The sequence below is a fragment of the Sphaerodactylus townsendi genome, linkage group LG12 (genome assembly GCF_021028975.2).
Source record: "Sphaerodactylus townsendi isolate TG3544 linkage group LG12, MPM_Stown_v2.3, whole genome shotgun sequence".
NCBI lineage: Eukaryota > Metazoa > Chordata > Lepidosauria > Squamata > Sphaerodactylidae > Sphaerodactylus > Sphaerodactylus townsendi.
In genome coordinates, this window is record NC_059436.1 from 49,065,308 (window position 1) to 49,086,648 (window position 21,341).

The 21,341-nt window shown below is 48.2% G+C and overlaps 1 protein-coding gene across 1 annotated transcript in view; it reads right to left on the reverse strand.

The window, feature by feature from the left end:
- Positions 1–9,461: 9,461 nt before the first annotated feature.
- LOC125441552 (adenylate kinase 8-like) overlaps positions 9,462–21,341 on the reverse strand; it is a 117,152-nt gene continuing 105,272 nt past the window's right edge. Inside the window, exons 11-13 of the mRNA XM_048512160.1 lie at positions 20,605–20,683; positions 20,324–20,438; positions 9,462–9,611 (exon numbers count right to left, since the gene is read on the reverse strand). Of these exons, the coding sequence (XP_048368117.1) occupies positions 9,462–9,611; positions 20,324–20,438; positions 20,605–20,683 (344 nt within the window). The remainder of the gene's footprint in view (positions 9,612–20,323; positions 20,439–20,604; positions 20,684–21,341) is intronic.

Consider the following 21,341-nt stretch of genomic DNA (forward strand, 5'->3'; position numbering starts at 1 on the left):
TCTTGAGGAGGGCATTGTGGTACAAGGCAGAATGAGCCAGCAGCCCTCTCTGAAGGCAAGCAGCTTCCCGATGTTCAAGCAAGAATCTTGTGCTGCTGGACCCGGATTCTGGCTCTGAGCTCCCAATGGCCCTTGATGAAGTTGGGAAGAAAAGGGAGGGGGTCTATTGCGGCTGGCGTTGCAGGAAAGTGTAAAGTTGCTGCTTAGCCTTGGAGGGTTTTCGTCTAACAAGGCTGGCGGGATGCCCAGATTGGGGAGTGTTTCTAGTATCTGTAGTTTCCAGTATCTGTATCTTCTGTTTCTTTTGCCTGTCTGTGTGAAACTGTTTCAATGTGGTTTTCGGATGGGAACTACAGGTGTTTATCTAACTTTGGCGGGAACTGGTGGGGTGCCCGTAAAAGAGGCTGTTCGGCCGTTGCGAGGCCAGTTCCCGCATTGCTGGTGATTGACTTGGAATGCCAGCTCAATAAAGAACTTGAAAAGTTACTTTTGGCCTGGACTTTACTGGTTCCTTACAAAAAGGCACAGCAAGTGTGGGCGCCTGTTGTGCCAGGAGGAAATGGGAGGGGATATTGCTTATGTTAAAGTGCAGCAGCTACCACTGCTATTCTTGCAAAACAGAAAGCCGGGCATGTGCAAAGGGAGGGCTGTCAGTCTCCAGGTAAGGCCTGGAGATCGGCCCTCCTTGCCTACAATCACGGGTCAATAATGCTGGCTAGGATTGTGAGGTCAAGATTCAGAGCACTCTGAAAACTTTAAATCCCCTAGGGTTTGAGTTGCCAGCCCTGGGTTGGGAAATCCCTGGAGAATGGACAGCACCCAGGATATGTAGGCCAAAACCAGGGGTATATTTTATGAGATAGTAGATATTTGTATAAATTAGCCCTTTACAGCACAGCTGAACTAAAGAGGAAACCTCGGCCTTTTTTGCATGGCACAATTATACCGAGGTTGAGCCAGGATCATAAATAGCTGGGCTTTTTTATCCCAGGTCCTGCCTACGCAAGGCTCCAAGCTTCTGCCTAGGAACAGAGGGCGTTCCCCCACTTACCTGTTGCTGCGCGCAAGTAGCGCGGGTTCCCCCGCGCCTCCCCACTACAGGGGCGGCGACAACGCAGCCGCCCCGACGCTGCTGTTGTCGCGCCCCCTCAGCGCGCGTCATTCCAGGCGCTCTTTGCAAAGGCGCCTTTTGATGACTCCGCGCAGAGCGCGGGGTTGTGGGGAAGCCGGGGCGCGCGCCACAAATGACGCGCGCTGAGAGAAGCACGCAGCAAGGCAGAGGCGAGGTAAGTGGGAAAACGCCCAGAGTAAGGATCAGTAGGAAATGCTCCAGTTTGCTCTGCATGAGCTGGACTTCTGTATTAACTTCGGAAACATGTCTGAGCATGCCCAGTGTCCTGCATTCTGATTGGTTGTTGTTTTTGAGTGGCAGCTTGAATGTGTTGAAACCATTTGAAAGTAAGATTTTGCCGTCAGAGGGAGAAAACTAGTGAATAGGTCTGCTAATTGGTTTAAAATAAAGCTTGTACAGAGGAAAACAGACCAAGTGATTTCTGATTGGCTGTTGCTTTTGAGTGGCAGCTTGAATGGACGTCAGACAGGGAGTTCAGGCGGCTGGGCGGGAAAAATAAACCGGTCCTGCTCCTGATAGGTTTTTGCACGGTAGCAGGCACAAGCAGGTCATACTGGGATTTTTAAAAAGAAGCTCCAAACTGGCAATTTTTGAAAATCCCGGGCTAAGGTAAATATCGCGGGGCAACACTGGGGCAGACCCTGTGCACCTTCGGGAGCCGTGCAGAATTTCCGGCTGCACAGGGATATTTTCCATGCTCACCCCGGGATATTTTGACCGTGCAAAACCAGCCCTAGTTCTTTTCTGTTTTCTGGCATTTTGCCCTCTATGCATACCTACAGGGCCTCCAGCCTATGCCTTTGACTATATCCATATTAAAAGATATTAAAGGATCAATGGCCCCTCCTGGCCCAGACGAAACAGCGAGTTACAAGCCTTTTGCACATCAAGGGTCCTTAAGGAACATAAACTGTTCAGAAAGGCCATGAAGTAGATTCTTCCTCCCTCAGGATAAAAGATAAAGACATTAGCCATAACACCAGTGCATTGCTATGTGACCTTGCAGTAGAAGAGCTTCAGAAGCAACTTTGCTGGAATGTTGCTCCGGGTTTCATTAGCATGGCAAAATCTCTACCCCTGAGACCCTCTTGGTTGCCATTTTCTGGACATGGGACCAGTGGTGGGATCCAAAAATTTTAGTAACAGGTTCCCATGGTGGTGGGATTCAAACAGTGGCGTAGCGCCAATGGGGCTGGGCGGGGCACGACCGGGGCGTGGGCGGGCATTCCGGGGGCGGGGCATTAATAATTTCTCTGTTACTGTAAAAAACTCTTACTGTAAAAAAAAAGTTCCTAATTTCCAGCTGTCCATAATTTAAACTCATTATAGCAAGTCCTATCGTCTACTGCCAACAGAAACAACGACTTCTCCTCTTAATTGACTGCCTGTCAAACACTTAATACTTTCAAATACTTAATTTTGTTTCTAGAAATCAAAAGAAGGAGACTTTCCTTAAACAAGGAACTTTACCATATTACTAATGTTTTTAAAACAGCCCAACAGGGAGAATTATCTCCCGTTTTCTTCCTTCGCTAACCAGCCACATAGGAAACAACAGGACTTTATGATTTTTGGGCCTAATGGAATTTCTAACGGAAAAGCAGACCCAATTAGTAACCCCTCCTTGGCACACACAAATAATTAGTAACCCACTCTCGGGAATTGGTGAGAACCTGCTGGATCCCACCTCTGCGTGGGACTTATGAAATTGCCTGAAAGAGGCCTCATCTGTTATCCTATGTAAAAGGTTGGCTAAGAACGATATGAGCAATGATGTATTTGTCACTGACAGCTACATGCCCGATATAACCTCTGAACTCTGACTGTAACTTCGCTTCTGCTTTTGGCCAGTTGCCTAGTTTGGCTGCAGCTCAAAATAAAAAAAGTGTTTCTACCTCTCGCTCCTGGCGTCGGATTGCTTGGGCTTTGCGTGGCACCGAGTCCAAAGCCTGGACCACCGAAACGTGGTGGAACAAAGGCGCCAGCTGTCTCCTGTGCTCACTCTTCCCAAGACTGTCCAGAAAGAAGATGAAGTGGTTCTGGCTTGACAGCGCTTGAGGCAATGAAACTGATTAAGACGCCTTATTCCAGCAGCAACAAAGAAGGCCTCTCAATCGCCTAAAGGCAATTGCCGTGGCATCTGAAAACAGCCACACAACCATACCAGTGAATCCCAGCCTAGCCAGCTGGATCCAATAGGAAATCACCAAGCAAGTCCTAGGTCAGTGGTGGCGAACCTTTGGAACTCCAGATGTTATGGACTACAATTCCCATCAGTCCCTGCCAATTGGCCATGCTGGCAGGGGCTGATGGGAATTGTAGTCCACAACATCTGGAGTGCCAAAGGTTCGCCACCATGGTCCTAGGTTGTTATGCAGAGGCAGGCAATGCAGAGGCGGACCTACCAGGGGACTAGGGGTGCACGTTGCACTGGGCGCCCCCTCTTCCCCCACAGTGACCCGTCCCACACAGTTACCTTTGTCAAACAGTGCAGGCCGGGGAAGCGGACTGTTCCCTTCAGGCTGAAAACAGCCTGAAAACTTGCGAGCCCCAGGGTCTCATGGGAAGTGTAGTTCCCACAGGGCCATTTTCCAGCCTGCACTTATCCAGCCTGCACTAAGGAAAGGGGTGGGGGTGGGGGACAGGTGGAAAACACAGAGTGCACACCTGGTGCACTCTGGCCCAGCTACGCCTCTGAGGCAATGGCAAACTACCTCTGCTTGCCTCTTGCTTTGGAAACTGTACAGGATCACTGTTAAGTCAGACGTGACTTGACAGCACTTTCCATGAGTGTTATTTTCCCAGATGGAGTGAATAACCCTCCTTCCAATAAATCCATCCTTGAAAGAAACCAGAGACCAGCTAAAACTGAAAAGGACACAAATAATGGCAAACTGCCCATTGCTGAAGGATGCTGTTTATCTAGCAGTGAGTTTTTGCCAAATTACTCTTGGCTCTACAAGGGAGTATACTGGGTCTCTGGGACTATCATCTCCCTTCTTTCACCAATCCTGTCCTGGTTGCCAAGCTTCCTAAGCAACTAACATCAGCTACAGATACCATGTGCTGTTAAATGTATGGTTAGAAAGACAGACAGACAGACAGACAGAGAGAGAGCACCAAGGGAACTCCTAGATGGGACCTCGGAACCTTTTCAATTGAAATTAACAAAGGTTTATCAAGTGGCTTCAATTGCACTGAGAGAGGAGAGATGAAGCTAAAAACAAACCGCTGATAAGAACATAAGGACAAGCCTGCTGGATCAGACCAGAGTCCATCTAGTCCAGCACTCTGCTACTCGCAGTGGCCCACCAGGTGCCTTGGGGAGCTCACATGCAGGAGGTGAAAGCAATGGCTTTCTGCGGCTGTGCTCCCAAGCACTTGGTCTGTTAAGGCATTTGCAATCTCAGATCAAGAAGGATCAAGATTGGCAGCCAGAGATCGACTTCTCCTCCACAAATCTGTCCAAGCCCCTTTTAAAGCTATCCAGGTTAGTGGCCATCACCACCTCCTGTGGCAGCATATTCCAAACACCAGCCACGAGTTGCGGGAAGAAATGTTTCCTTTTATTAGTCCTAATTCTTCCCCCCAGCATTTTCAATGAATGCCCTCTGGTTCTAGTATTGTGAGAAAGAGAGAAAAATTTCTCCCTGTCAACATTTTCTACCCCATGCATAATTTTATAGACTTCAATCATATCCTCCCCACCCCCAGACGTCTCCTCTCCAAACTAAAGAGTCCCAAACGCTGCAGCCACTCCTCATAAGGAAGGTGCTCCAGTCCCTCAATCATTCTCATTGCCCTTCTCTGCACTTTTTCTATCTCTTCGATATCCTGGCCTGTGTGTTTCTGCAGACCTTAATCTGAGACAGGATTCTCCAGAAAGTCGGTTTCAAGTTGGTTTCAAGTAGCCAGCTGAAGTTTGACTCTGATCTCTACCCTTCTGAGGTTGGTAAAATGAGTTCCCAGCTTACTGGGGGTAAAGAGCAGACAACTGGGGGAAGAAGAAGAAGAAGAAGAAGAAGAAGAAGAAGAAGAAGAAGAAGAAGAAGAAGAAGAAGAAGAAGAAGAAGAAGAAGAAGAAGAAGAAGAAGAAGAAGAAGAAGAAGAAGAAGAAGAAGAAGAAGAAGAAGAAGAAGAAGAAGAAGAAGAAGAAGAAGAAGAAGAAGAAGAAGAAGAAGAAGAAGAAGAAGAAGAAGAAGAAGAGTTGGATTTATATCCCCCCTTTCTCTTCTGCAAGGAGACTCAAAAGGGCTGACAATCTCCTTTCCCTTCCCCCCTCACAACAAACACCCTGTGAGGTAGGTGGGGTTGAGAGAGCTCTGAAGAACTGTGACTAGCCCAAGGTCACCCAGCTGGCATGTGTGGGAGTGCACAGGCTAATCTGAATTCCCCAGCTAAGCCTCCACAGCTCAGGCGGCAGAGCAGGGAATCAAACCTGGTTTGTCCAGATTAGAGTACACCTGCTCTTAACCACTACACCACTGCTGCTCCTAAAAAGATCTCTATGACCCACTGCCACTTGTAAAATTGTATCCAAGGCATTATCCTCATCATTCCAAGCACCGTTTTATATATATACTAGCAGCAAAGCCCATTGCGGGAGAGATGCAATGGGCAAAGGGTCAAAGAGGAAGCATCGCTCCCCGCAATGGACTGTACTGGGACTGTAGCAGCCCCCAGCCCACCGATGCTTGCGGCGTGACACTTACCTGGGTCCGGGTCTGTGGCTGGGGGGTGGGAGGTGTGTGAATTGGGGTAGGTGGGAAGGTGAGGATAAGTGGTTTGGGGTGGGGGAGGGTGGCAAGGTAAGGCTTGGGGTGCCAGATTGGGAGACGGTGGAACAGAGAGGCTTCAGGTGGGGGAGGGTGGACAGGTGAGGGTTCTGGTGGGGCACAGTGGCAAGGTGAGGCTTGGAGTAGTGGGAGGGTAGAAAGGTTAGGCTTGGGGTGGGGGAGGGTTGGAAGGTGTGCCCAGGAGTGGCAGGAGGGTTGGAAGGTGAGTATTGGGGTGTGGGAGGGTGAAAATTCATTCATTTATTTATTGGTTAGGTTTATATACCACCCTCCCCCGGAGGGCTCAGGGCGGTGAACAACATATAGAATAGAACACATGTGTCAAACTAAAATCCGTTAAATATCAATTAATATAGGCTCTAATAAAATAAACCCCACCCCATTAAAATGCAGCGTTATTAAGATCAACATAAAAGATGGCACCTACTATCAATTCCCTTAAAAACCAGAGGGAAGGGGCGGCAGGATCCACTTGATATTATAAGGAGGGAGGGCCCATCAGTGGCTAGTCTCCCCAAAGGCCCAGCGGAACAGCTCAGTCTTACAGGCCCTGCGGAACTCATTAAGATCCCACACAGCCCGGACAGCTGGAGGAAGAGCGTTCCACCAGGCTGGGGCCAGAGCTGTAAATGCTCTGGCCCGGGTGGAGGCCAGCCACATCATTGAATGTGAGGGTTTGAGGTGGGGTTGAAAGGTGGAAGAGGGTAGGGGGTAGGGGAGGTAGGAAGGTGAGGCTTCAGGTAGGAGAATTTTGAAAGGTGAGGGTAGGGTTGAGAGTTGGCAAAATTAGTTTTGGGGTAGGAGAGGGTGGGCAGTTGAGCACTGATGTGGGGGAGGGTTAAAAGGGGTGGCTAGAGCTGGGGGGAGGATGAAATCGAGATGGTTGGGGTGGGAGGGGGAGGTAGGGAGATTCTGTCAGGCTGGCCTTTTAGGCAATGAGGCGGGCGAGGGAAAGGCTCCTCTGGGTGCTCGGGCGGCCAGCTGGTCTTGAAAGGATTGGGGGGGGGGGGCGAGGGAACAACTCAACCAGGCACTCAGGCTGCTGGCTGGCCTTAATAGGGTTGGGGGGGGGGGGCGGACGAGGGAAAGGCTTGGGTGCCCGGCTGGCCAATGGGGGTGCAGAACGCACAGGGCTTTGGTTCCGCTGCGTCCTGCACAGTAATTGGCTAAGCATTCATTGTCCTTTAATTCGAACCCTTAGCCCAGTGGTGGCGAACCTTTGGCACTCCAGATGTTATGGACTACAATTCCCATCAGCCCCGGGGCTGATGGGAATTGTAGTCCAAAACATCTGGAGTGCCAAAGGTTCGCCACCATGGCCTTAGCCTTTAGATACATGTGTATTTACACACACACACACACACACACACACACACACACACACACACACACACACAAAGCACAGAGAAGCTGAATTCTGCATCCTTCATCAATTCCTCCCCATTTTGGCGCGACTGCAGAAAATTCCCAGCCCTGCCAGAAACATGCTGATGATACACAGAACGCTGGAACATTTGTTTGGTGCTGCGAGCTGCACTGAAAACTCTCCCACAAATTCAATGCATTCCCCCCCCCCCCCCCGCCTTCATTTCAAAAAGAAAAACCAAACACAAACCCCCTCGCCATGTTCTGAATCCAAAAGGATGGATCCGCCGTGAATGCTGATGCGAAAAACCCCCCAAACTCACACGCTCCGAGTCTATTTCTCCTGTTTGAACCTTTTTCCACCTCATCTCTTCCCTGTTCAAAAATCATACCCACGTCTCCACTCCAAAGGAGCTTCTGACACATATTGATATCCGCGGACATCATTCTCGAGCCAGAGGCCAGGAGAACTCACAGATCTCTGCTCCTGAAAGGTTGAAGCCCTTTTGATAGTGCTGTCCATTTAGCCTCTTCCCACCTCTTAGAGATTTCTTCCTCCTGCCTCCGTTAGGTCCAAAGTCTTCCACCATTAATTCAGATGCCTGAGGGTTGATCTCGGGGTTTGACAGTTAACATCTTGCCCTGAGTATCAGCTACCGCCAAGGGCTACTTTCCCCGGCTCAATCTGTCATCCCTAAATTCAGCAAAGTGTGAGAGCAGAATACCGTATTGCTCCACAAAGGTCAAATTGGTTTAGTATTATTTGAGTCCTCCAGGGAAACGGTTGGTTTTCCCGCTGACCATGAAGTCTGTGGGAGTTCAGGTTCTTTTGTTATTTCCTTTTTTAAAAAAAAAATGCCAGTAAATGTATTTGGCAGTGATTTTTTTAAATTTGTTGAAGAGGAGGAGGCTGGGTTTCTTAACAACAACAACAACAACAACAACAACAACAACAACAACAACTACTACTACTACTACTACTACTACTACTAGTAGTAGTAGTAGTAGTAGAAGAAGAAGAAGAAGAGGAGGAGGAGGAGGAGGAGGAGGAGGAGGAGGAGGAGGAGGAGGAGGAGGAGATTGGATTTATATCCCCCCTTTCTCTCCTGCAGGAGACTCAAAGGGGCTTACAATCTCCTTGCCCTTCCCCCCTCACAACAAACACCCTGTGAGGTGGGTGGGGCTAGGAGAGAGCTCAGAAGAGCTGTGACTAGCCCAAGGTCACCCAGCTGGCGTGTGCAGGAGTGCACAGGCTAATCTGAATTCCCTAGGTAAGCCTCCACAGCTCAGGTGCCAGAGCGGGGAATCAAACCCGGTTTGTCCAGATTAGAGTACACCTGCTCTTAACCACTACGCCACTGCTGCTCCTTTGAAGGAGTCTCAAAGATGCTTACAAACTCCATCCCTTCCCACAACAGACACTTCATGAGATAGGTGGTGCTGAGAGTGTTCTGAGAGAACTGTGACTGGCCCCAAATCACCCAGCCGGCTGCATGTGGAGGAGTGGGGAAACAAATCTGGGTGATCAGATTAGAATCCGCTGCTGATGTGGAGGAGTGGGGAATCAAACCCGGTTCTCCAGTTTAGATTCCACCACTCTTAACCATTTCAGCAATAGGTGTCAGTTCCGTTTCTCCAGATGTTATGGACTACAGTTCCCATCATCCCCTGCCAGCATCATGCTGGCAGGGGATGATGGGAACTGTAGTCCATAACATCTGGAGGGCCACGAGTTTGACACCTATACACTACACCATGCTGGTCCTTAGCCAATCCAGTGGAAGAAGGCGAGCTAAGAACTGAGTTCTGACTGTTGATAGAATGAATGATGCAGTCTAGGGAGCTGTCCTAGGTCCTGAAGAGGCTGCCCGTGACCTGTCTAGAAATTTGCACTTTGCTCCAAGGAGCTTGTAATCTGTGCCTTGCTACCTGTTGGCTCCCTTCCAGATCATATTCTCATTGACTCTGCCCATTTCTCCACATGATCTTAACGTGGCTGAAACAGATCAGAACCCATCGGCAGTCAGCTGTACGAATCCACGGTTGGGCACAACTTTTAGTATTTTATCTCAAATTCTCAAAAAAAAAATGGCTGTGATGGCATTGCTATAGCTGAGTTCCCCCCTCTGGCAGCAAATAAATGTTCCTGGGTTGTCATGGGCTGGGGATCAGCAAGCACTCAATTTTGCCATGGATCTCTCATCCCGCAGCGTCACGTGGGCACCTCCTCCAAGGTGGTCGCTCGGGTGCCTGCCGTTCCGAAGGACTCGTCTCTGGCCAAGCGACTCTCCAAGAAACGAGACGATGTGTGTTTGAGCCTGTGCAAATTTCATAAAGACAGAAGCCTTCAGCCTGGCTTCACTTGGTCTCGGTTTCAATCGAGAAAGGAGAGCAGTAGAAAAGAACCCAGAATCCAAAGCACACTTCAGCATTCCAGCAGGAAGAAGAAGAAGAAAGGAGTTTGGATTGATATCCCCCCTTTCTCTCCTGCAGGAGACTCAAAGGGGCTGACAATCTCCTTGCCCTTCCCCCCTCACAACAAACACCCTGTGAGGTAGGTGGGGCTGAGAGAGCTCCAAGAAGCTGTGACTAGCCCAAGATCACCCAGCTGGCATGTGTGGGAGTGCCCAGGCTAATCTGAATTCCCCAGATAAGCCTCCACAGCTCAGGCGGCAGAGCTGGGAATCAAACCCAGTTCTTCCAGATTAGATACATGAGCTCTTAACCTCCTACGCCACTGCTGCAGAAAGATCGGGAAACCAGAAAGGGGGGCAAAGAGATGGGGGAAGAATGCCAAGTCGCAGCTGACGGGGTGACCCTTTCGGCTTTTCAAAGCAAAAGACATTTAGAGGTGGTTTGCCATCATCTGCCTCCGGGTAGCAACCTTGGACTTCTTTGGTGGTCTCCCATTCAAGTACCATCTATGGCCATGGTTCCAATCTTCCTAATGCCGCGACCCTTTAATACAGTTCTTGTCCCCCAATCCAAGTTTTTCCACCAAATAATGGGAGTTCCAAACTGTGTCCCTTACACAGCCCTGTGTTTAGAACTGGGGCAAAACACCCTGGAACATAAAGCTTGGCTTAGAGCCTTCAGATTTTGGCTCCGCCTTCACTATCTGCCATCCGAACGCTCCCTTGTCTCATTGACACTACAGGACACGCAGGCTAACCCCTGGTTTTCTCCAATCGAGAGAAAGATTATTTCCATCGGCCTGCCTATTGAATCACTCTACCTAATGTCCTATTCAGAAGTGTACAATAGGCTCAGAGATCGGCTTTTAGATCTAGAATTTGCAAATTTACATCTAGCAGCCAAACGAACCTGCTCTCCAACACAACTCCTAATTCCATATGAGCAGAGACGTGTGGCCTATTACCTCCTCCATACCTTAACGAACCCACGCATAGCGAGAGCCCTCTTACCATTGGCGCATTTTAACGCTATGCCCTCTGCCCTATTAAAGGGTAGGTTCAGCAATTTAGATAAACTAAGGCGCGCAGTTGCAAACTTAATGTGGTTGAAACCCTGACTCACCAACTTTTTGCACTGCACCAGATTTGATAACATCAGATCTAAATATACCAACTTACATTTTTCTTCCAATCTGGGCTGCCTAATCTGACTAGGTTATCTCTATTGTTAAACAACTCGGACCCCGGGTCTTTGTGAAGAGATCGCCAATTTCATTGCGGAGATAGTTGAGAGAGTTCCAGTAGAACATATTTGTTGTGCTCCCCGTGGGGCCTTTTATCTATCATGTATTCATGCAATTGTTCCCGATTTATGTAACTCTTTCTGACCATGCCAATAAAGGCTTATGTATGTATGTAATACAGTTCCTCATGTTGTGGTGACCCCCAACCGTAACATTTATACATTTTACAGATGGAGAACACTGATGCAGAGAGTCTTAGGCGACCCCTGGGAAAGGGTCATTCGACCCCCAAAGGGGCCCCGACCCCCAGGTTGAGAACCACTGATCTAGCGCCAACCCTGGCAACTTTTTTCCTACAGGGTTTCCATTTCTTCCAAACAAAATAAAAATGATTAAGTTACTGCAACCAGCTTGATCCCAGCTCAGAGGGTGGAATCATCCTGTGCCTCTTCGCCGCTCCGTTCCGATTGGCTACTGTTCTACGGCCATGTTCTGTCTATCCCCACACACGTTATAAAAAAAACTGCCACAGGAATGGAGGGATGAAGGTGGCGTTTTTTGATTGGCCAGCTGTACGCATGCCCAAAACACTCAGCTGTGATTGGCTGAATGGGGGACTCCTGGCACCAGAGATTCCGCGACTTTACTGGAATCGAGCTGAGTTCGGTTCCCTGAAAAAGTAGTAGTTCCCAACTGGAGTCAGAAATTTGACCGTTACACGGGGCGAAGCTGGTACAAAACCACGTCGATCCCAGTGGTTGTGCAGAGCACTTAGGTCAAACGTAGCTCGAACTTAGATCGATAACGCAAGTGCGGAATCAACCCTGGATTCTCCTGGGGCAGGCAGAGGCTGGATTCCTTGGGGACCCAGCTCAGGTGGACAGGTGGCCTAAAAGTGTTTTAAATAAATAAAATTAATAGAGAAGAGTCAATGAGCTTTTCAGATTCGGTGTGGTTTTAACCTGAAGGAAGCCTCCTTCTGTTCACCATAAATACCTAATCGCAATCTTTCTTTCCGCACCTTTCTCCTACTCATTTCCTTTCTTTCTCTGTTCCTCTGGTCATTTACACACCCGAGGTCTCTTTCGCATTGAGCATACATTCCTTCGGGTTGGACTCTCAGTTATGCACACAGTTCCCCTTCCTCAGAAGTCACCGCGCTGTCAGGTCAGACTCCGCATAGTTTCCAAATCCTGTTAAAGTGTGGTGTTTTTTGTCTCCCTTCACAGGGAAAGTGACTGATCTTTCTTACTTACTTACTTACTTACTTACTTACTTACTTACTTACTTACTTACTTACTTACTTACTTACTTACTTACTTACTTACTTACTTACTTACTTACTTACTTACTTATTGGGTTTATAGACCGCCCTCCCCCGAAGGGCTCAGGGCGGTGAACAACATATAACAGAGCACAATAATAAATTAAAATCCAATAAATATAAGTTAATATGGCTCTAATAATAAACCCTATCTTATTAAAAATACAACATTATTAAACTTAGCATTAAACTAACATTAAAACAAGATGGCGCCAGCTTCAGTTCACCCAGAGCCCCAGAGGCGGGATGAGGCGGTGAATCCACTTGATGTTATAATAAAGGAGAGGGAGGAGAGGAGGAGAGGGAGGGGGCCCCTATCAACGGTTAGGCTCCCCAAAGGCCCGGTGGAACAGCTCTGTCTTACAGGCCCTGCGGAACTCAACCAGATCCCGCAGAGCCCGAACAGCTGGTGAGAGAGCGTTCCACCAGGCGGGGGCCAGAGCTGTAAAGGCTCTGGCCCGAGTGGAAGCCAGCCGTATCATTGAGGGGCCAGGAATCACCAGTAGGTTGGCCTCTGCCGAACGCAGAGACCGATTCGGATCCTCCTTGATCTATGGCTACCAATCTTGATCCTCCTTGATCCGAGCTTGCAAATGCCTTCGCAGGCCAGATGCTCGGGAGCAGCAGCAGCAGAAGGCCCTTGCTTTCACCTCCTGCATGTGAGCTCCCAAAGGCACCTGGTGGGCCACTGCAAGTAGCAGAGTGGTGGACTAGATGGACTCTGATCTGATCCAGCAGGCTCTTTCTGACATTCTTAAAGTAAAGGAGATTCCAGGAAAACACCTGGGAGCTGCCACACACACCACAAGCATACTACCACTGAGCTACAGCCTCTCACCAGTCAGCCTTTACATCATGGTAGCAGTATGTGGTTGAACTGAATAGATGCTTCCAATTGCCACTCATTTGAGAGAGTCAATTGATTACACAGATGCTCAGTTTTGTTGTATTATTGTACTGATTTGCTTGATTTTTGTTGACTTTTACCACGGGAAGCCATTTTGAGGGTTGTGGAACCGAAAGATAAGGTTTAAGTGGAGCAGCAGTGGCGTAGGAGGTTAAGAGCTCGTGTATCTAATCCGGAGGAACCAGGTTTGATTCCCCAGAGCTGTGGAGGCTTATCTGGGGAATTCAGATTAGCCTGTGCACTCCCACACACGCCAGCTGGGTGACCTTGGGCTAGTCACAGCTCTATGGAGGTCTCTCAGCCCCACCTACCTCACAGGGTGTTTGTTGTGAGGGGGGAGGGCAAGGAGATTGTAAGCCCCTTTGAGTCTCCTGCAGGAGAGAAAGGGGGGATAGAAATCCAAACTCCTCCTCCTCCTCCTCCTCCTCCTCTCTTCTTCTTCTTCTTCTTCTTCTTCTTCTTCTTCTTCTTCTTCTTCTTCTTCTTCTTCTTCTTCTTCTTCTTCTTCTTCTTCTTCTTCTTCTTCTTCTTCTTCTTCTTCTTCTTCTTCCAAGTATTCAAAAGAAAGCAAGTGAAAGATCAGAATGTCAGACAAGGATCCAGTAGATGCAGGTTCAAACCTCCACTCTGCTATTGGAGGTTTGCTGGGCCACTCACACACTCTCAGCCTAACCTCCCAGGGTTGTTGTGAGGATAAAACGGAGGAGGGGAGAATGATATGAGACTCTTTGGGTTCCTACTGGGGAGAAAGATGGGATATACATGAAGTAAGTAAATTAATTTAAACAAACAAATCATGCAGTACAATTTTGCCACCACCCCCCCCCCCCCAGGAAAGAGAGAGAGGGTCTTATTACTTATTTTTCTTACAAGTACAACTGAAAAAAAATGATTTTATTTCTTCTTTTATCTTATCACTTATTTTTATCTTATTATCTTATTTCTTCTTATCACTTCTTTTTCTTAGGAGTGGCGTAGAGGTTAAGAGCAGGTGTACTCTCTAATCTGGAACCAGGTTTGATTCCCTGCTCTGCCACTTGAGCTGTGGAGGCTTATCTGGGGAATTCAGATTAGCCTGTACACTCCAACACACACCAGCTGGGTGACCTTAGGCTAGTCACAGTTCTTCAGAGCTCTCTCAGTTTCACCTACCTCACAGGGTGTTTGTTGGGGGGGGGGGGGAAGGGAAAGGAGTTTGTAAGCCCCTTTGAGTCTCCTAAAGCAGAGAAGGGGGGATATAAATCCAACTCTTCTTCAAGTACAACTGGGAAAAAAAGATTTTAATTAAACCTTAATTCAAATTTTAGATTAAACCTTACTTTATTTATTTATTTATTTATTTATTTATTTATGCTTCAAATTTCTATCCCGCCCCGTCCCCGAAGGGCTCTGGGCGGCGTACAACATACATTAGATACAGTCATAAAATATCATAAACAAACTAAAACTTATAAAAGCAGCGAAACTAACTACACATTAACATTTAAAATGTAAAATGAGTAAAAGCACAGGTATAGATATAGGTGGCGCCCGATACCTAATATTAAATTCTTCCCCCTAGAGAGGGGCGGCAGATCTTAGTAGATGTTAAGGCCCAGGTGTAGGGCCAAAAAATCCAACTGGATCAAATATGAAAAACAGAAAGAAAGAAAAATCTGAAAGCAAGCACTGATTCAGTTGTTTTGGGAGTCAGATCCAGCAAATGGGCTGAACTTTTGAATCTGGAAGGAAAGTACCGTCTGCATTCTCAGCGGAGAGGCTTACAATTGAGTCCCCGCTCTCCTTTTCTCTTGCATTCATCTCAGTGGCACCTGCTATTCTTCCCACCCCCCACCCATCCCAAATGCAGAGGTTTATTTAGCTTTAACGAAGACAAGGTGGTTACTGTCCTTCTGTCTGTCCTATTTCCCGTTGCCAGGCTACCTTTCCATTCTGCACTTTCCCTCTTTTCACGCGGCTTCCTCTGAAGATTCCACCAGACTTGCTCTTTGAAGACGACTTCTGAAGCCGCATCTGGTCTAAAGTCCGCATTACAAGGATCCATGCAAATTAAGAGTTTCCCCGAGAAACCGGAGGCGCGGACCCTTCAAAGAGGGCGGCTGACATAATAAGTACAGGAGACATCTGAGACAATAATTATTTCCTTAACACCGCTGCTGTTTTCATGACTTTTGAGGCCTGCCAACTGCAGCTCTGGTATGGGGCTTGCTAACATTCTGCCTCTGATGTCCTGTAATAAACAGAACAGCGGTGGTCACAGGCCTAACGGGTGGATTTGGTTTATTATGTACTGCCACCTGCTGGCAACATATGCTCCCCGCGACATGGAGCTTTCCCGGCAAATGGGAGACAGGGGGTGTGTGTGTGTGTGTGTGTGTGTGTGTGTGTGTGTGTGTGTGTGTGTGTGTGTGTGTCAGAAATAAAACTGCTATAAACGTGCCAAAGCACAATCAGTGCTCCTATAATGCAGGACCTTTGTTTTTGTTCTGTCCATCTAGTCACCCTGATTAAACAGGACGGGAGGTTTCCATAATGCTGCAAAAATGGTCTGACCAGCAACAGGACAAAGGAAACGTATATTGCAGGCAATAGTGGCTCCGTTTATTATCTGTGGCCCTCCGACAAAACTACTGCTTGTTGGGGCACAAGGTAACCCAACAGGCTCCGCTGCAGGGGTCCCGTCGAAAGGGGCGGGATCTGCACAGCAGATCAGCACTTCCACACTGCTGCATTCTGGGAGGGACTTCTTTACAGATCGCCCCTCCCCTACTCGCAATTCAAACTCCCTAAATATTCTGAGTGGATGAACACTGATTGCCTCGACCTGGTTAAACAGCAGCAGCAGCAGCAGCAGAAGCAGCAGAGGAAGAAGAAGAAGAAGAAGAAGAAGAAGAAGAAGAAGAAGAAGAAGAAGAAGAAGAAGAAGAAGAAGAAGAAGAAGAAGAAGAAGAAGAAGAAGAAGAAGAAGAAGAAGAAGAAGAAGAAGAAGAAGAAGAAGAAGAAGAAGAAGAAGAAGAAGAAGGCAACGACAACGGAGGAGGAGCAGGAGAAGGAGGAGGATTTATATCCCCCTTTCTCTCCCACAAGGAGACTCAAAGGGGCTTACAATCTCCTTGCCCTTCCCCCCTCACCAACAAACACCCTGTGAGGTAGGTGGGGCTGAGAGAGCTCCGTAGAGCTGTGACTAGCCCAAGGTCACCCAGCTGGCATGTGTGGGAGGGTACAGGCTAATCTGAATTCCCCAGATAAGCCTCCACAGCTCAAGCGGCAGAGCAGGGAATCAAACCCGGTTCCTCCAGATTAGAATACCCCTGCTCTTAACCATTACACCACTGCTGCTCCTTAGAGACCCTTCCTCCATTCCTTTCATTAATTAGTACTTACTTTCTTTATCATCCACATTTCTGAGACTCAAGACAATCGCAAAAGGCAAGAACGGCAACGGTCAAACAAGATAACACATGGAAGAAAGATCAACGATCTACATTCCCTTCAGGCCCTGCCTTGGCTGGCCCTGATTCGTCTGGTTTCACAAGCTAGGGAGGGTTGGCCCTAGTTAATACTTAGATGGCAGACCACCAAGGAAATTCAGGACTCTACACAGAGGCAGGCCATGGGAAAATACCTCTTGCCTTAAAAACTTACAGGGGTGCCAAAAGTCAGTTGGGACTTGACTGCAACCCCCCCCCCAAACCCTTTCACAAGAGCACCCCCCTGAGCAATCCCATTTTACTACAGCTTGGCTTCCTGTGGTCCGTCTGCTCTTTGGTTAACAGCCAAGCACCACAGAGGACCCCCGAAGCTTCCCCTTCAGTGCCCAGACCCTCACAACCCTGTCTAGCAACATAATAGATTTGTAGGTTTGAAGTGAACTCCGACTGCGCAAGGGACCGGATGAAACGGAAGTCATGGAGCAGCAGTGGCATAGGAGGTTAAGAGCTCGTGTATCTAATCTGGAGGAACCGGGTTTGATTCCCAGCTCTGCCGCCTGAGCTGTGGAGGCTTCTCTGTGGAGGCTTCTCTGTGCACTCCCACACATGCCAGCTGGGTGACCTTGGGCTAGTCACAGCTTCTCGGAGCTCTCTCAGCCCCACCTACCTCACAGGGTGTTTGTTGTGAGGGGGGAAGGGCAAGGAGATTGTCAGCCCCTTTGAGTCTCCTGCAGGAGAGAAAGGGGGGATATAAATCCAAACTCTTCTACTCTTCTTCTTCTATTGCAGGGGTGGGGGAGGTGGAGAGGAATGGGCCAAGCGAACTCCTGAAAGATGCCAGCACAGATGAAGATGGATCTCCTGGGCTTCGAAGGGTTGACTGGCAAGAAGGCAGTCAGCAACAGTCCAATCACAGGCTGGTGCAACAAAAGGGGTGGAGCTAAAGGAATGAAGTCAAAGGATGCCACTAGGGGAGGGGCTAAAATGAGAAGGAGCATTTTGGCCCCTCCCCTAGTGGCATCCTTTGGCTTCATTCCTTTCGCCCAGCCCTTGTGATTGCCTGCCATTCAGACACGGCCACTGGGGGCAGTGTTGCAATCAGGGCAACCCTGGCCTCCTGTCCCCGGCATAGTGAAAGTCAGGCCACACAAATGGGGTTGTGCAGACAAGTTCAGTGTGGGTTTGGGGGCAGAGTTCCCACAGATCCACTGCAGCCTGCCCAAGGCATCTGGCCCCTCCAGCCACACCCACCAGGTGACACCCATCTCAGTGTGGCTGTCCCACTTTCGAGTGTTCAGAGCGCTTCATGCACTTCACTCTCATCATCCTTACCACACCCCTGCAGGGAAGTCCCACGCTGTTGTTGCCAGATTGCAAATGTCTCACGAAGGGAGCTTTGACTTCTGAACACTCCTATCTTGAAAATCTTGTTGGTCTCTGAAGTGTTTCTGGACTCAAATCTGGCTGTTCTATTGGAGACCAACAGGGCAACCCTAAGAACGCGAGAAAGAGCCTGCTGGATCAGACCAGAGTCCATCTAGTCCAGCACTCTGCTACTCGCAGTGGCCCACCAGGTGCCTTTGGGAGCTCACATGCAGGATGTGAAAGCAAGGGCCTTCTGCTGCTGCTGCTCCCGATCACCTGGTCTGCTAAGGCATTTGCAATCTGAGATCAAGGAGGATCAAGATTGGTAGCCATAGATCAACTTCTCCTCCATAAATCTGTCCAAGCCCCTTTTAAAACTATCCTGGCGAGTGGCCATCACCACCTCCTGTGGCAGCAGATTCCAAACACTGATCACGCATTGTGTGAAGGAATGTTTCCTTTTATTAGTCCGAATTCTTCCCCCCAGCATTTTCAATGAATGCCCCCTGGTTCTAGTATTGTGAGAAAGAGAGAAAAATGTCTCTCTGTTAACATTTTCTATTCCACGCATACTTTTATAGACTTCAATCATATCCCCCCTCAGACGTCTCCTCTCCAAACTAAAGAGTCCCAAACGCTGCAACCTCTCCTCATAAGGAAGGTGCTTCAGTCCCTCAGTCATCCTCAAGCTGCAAGGGCATTCCACAGGTAAGGTGCCACCACTTAAAAATGCTTGTCTCTTGCTGCCACCTGTCTCCCTCTGAATGCCGGGATACTGACAGCAGGGAAGATTTTAGGATCAGACTAGATGTCACGGTGCATTCCAACGAAGTGGGAAGCGGAAGGGAGGGAGGGGTGTTTTTTAAGGAGAAATGGGCCGCAGGAATGAGTGGAAAACCCGGGGGGGGGGGGTGTCCTTTCCTCCCTGTCCTTCTTTGTACAAAGCAATTTTTTCTCCCAGTCCTGCTCAGTTATCAAAAGTGAACTTTTAGAACCAGGGGGCATTCATTGAAAATGCTGGGGGGAAGAATTAGGACTAATAAAAGGAAACACTTCTTCACGTGTGATTGGTGTTTGGAATATGCTGCCACAGGAGGTGGTGATGGCCACTAACCTGGATAGCTTTAAAAAGGGCTTGGACAGATTTATGGAGGAGAAGTCGATCTATGGCTACCAATCTTGGTCCTCCTTGATCTCAGATTGCAAATGCCTTAGCAGACCAGGTGCTCGGGAGCAACAGCTGCAGAAGGCCATTGCTTTCGCATCTTGCATGTGAGCTCCCCAAGGCACCTGGTGGGCCACTGCGAGTAGCATAGTGCTGGACTGGATGGACTCTGGTTTGATCCAGCAGGCTAGTTCTTATGTTCTTAACTTGGCTAGTTGAAAAATGCTGGAACCCAAGCAGCGCGGTGAGGACACTGAGCTGCCCTTCCCTGCGTATTCTGTTTTCAGAAAGAAACAGATTCCTGCTTTACAGGTGAACAGGAGGACATGTGAATAAATTATACGTGCAGGCCCCCCATCAAGTTTGGTTCCTACACGGAGAGACACCACAAGGAAGAAAGATGGAAGAAAAGCCCTTGAGATGGAAAGGGGGGGGGGGGCAGTGATTAAACCCACCACAGGGGAACACCCTCATAAAAATGTAATCGCTCGTTCAAAATAAAATCGATAATATTCCAGGAAGTCAACAATTTTCTCAGCTTTTACTGGAAGATTAGCACTGGTAAAATGTGAAAGTGTGTGTATTTGTGGTGGGTGGTGGGAGAGAGAGAGAGAGGGAGGGAGGGAGAGAGAGAGAGAGCATATAAATGTTTACTTTGTTCTCCTGACCATTAATTTTACCACTGGCGGGGGGAAAAAAGACTCCACGCCTCTCATCCAATGAAGAAAACTTCCTACCCATTCCCAGGTGGGAAATGTCAAAAGTTTGGACTGTGGGGAAACCCCCTCCCTCACAGCAACTTCAAAAGCGTTGTTAAACTGAAGGGACCTTCTTGAAAATGCACCGTGCTAAAGGGTGATGCCATTAAATAAATAACCACCCAATTTTGCAATGGAGGCTCAGCAGACGCGTGTGTGTGTGTGTGTGTGTGTGTGTGTGTGTGTGTGTGTGTGTGTGTGTGTGTGTGTGTGTGTGTGTGTGTGTGAACACAGGACACCACAGAAGGTGCAGAGAAACAGAAAATGAAAAGAGAGGAAATTACTCTGTTTATTAGTTCCTGTTTGGTATGTATACTGATGTGTGTGTGTGTAAAGAAAGAAAGAAAGAAAAATGTTCAGGGCTCTTCCCCGCCCCCCCCCCCCCCAATAATAAAAAGAGAACCGCACTGCAGGGCCCCTACAGCTTGTGAAAAATTAAACTCGACGGATTCAAACTGTCCTATTTCCACATCAAAAGAGAAAAGGCGCTGTGCTCTTCCCAACTTATCTTCAAACGCCCAGCACCCTAGAAAGTTTCTTGGAAAAAAAAAGGAAAAAGAGAAAGTCTCTAGTTCCCACAAGCACTGTACCCGTTACGGTAGCCGCTGTCTCTCTCTCTCCTAATTATACCCCTGTGAGTTTATTAATCAACTTGTAAATTATTTAGAGATCCATGCGCCGTCTTCAGCTAGTACAAACACACGGCATGAGAAGACGGGCTGGAAAAACCAGCCGATGCCCCCAAAGGATATCTCGCCGATGTTCAGACAGCTTGCGGCTGGCTGTTAGGGGAAGAAAAAAAAGGGAAAAGAAAAGAAATAAGAAATAAAACTAAGCTTACCTCCTCAGAAAGAAAGATTTACCTTGCCTTTCAACTCAGACATTCTTTGCAAGTTATGGATTTTTTCCCCTCTTCGCCAAAAAGGAGAGAGGGAGAGAAATCGACTCTATTGTCAAATCTTTAGTTCGCACTTTAGCGAGGAGAATGTTAATTTTTGCTGTCAAAAAATGAGCTGTGATCCTGGCTGCCGTGGGATCCTAACTTGTGAGGCCACAGCCAACGCCTCCCCCCCCCCCAAAACAAATGGGAAAAGAATACTAAAAAAACCCCCACAACCCTTTAAAATCATCCTAGTTTAAATTTTTTTGAAAGAAAAGTTATATTGCTTTAGTAAAGACTTTTCTTGTTAGTAATCGCAGAAATTATCAGATCCCAAATTCCCCCCTCTCTCTCCCCCTCCCCTAGTCAGAGACAGAAGAGAATGCCGTCGGGATTCAAATATTACTATTTCATAAATGCAGGTGCGTGCGTGCGTGCGTGTGTGTATGTGTGTGCATGTAGTCTGTTTCTAGCTTTACTCAGCTGAAAACAAGAGCCACATAATCATCCTTTTGTAATTTTGGGTGGGGGGGTTGCGACAAAGCCACTCAACGAAATAA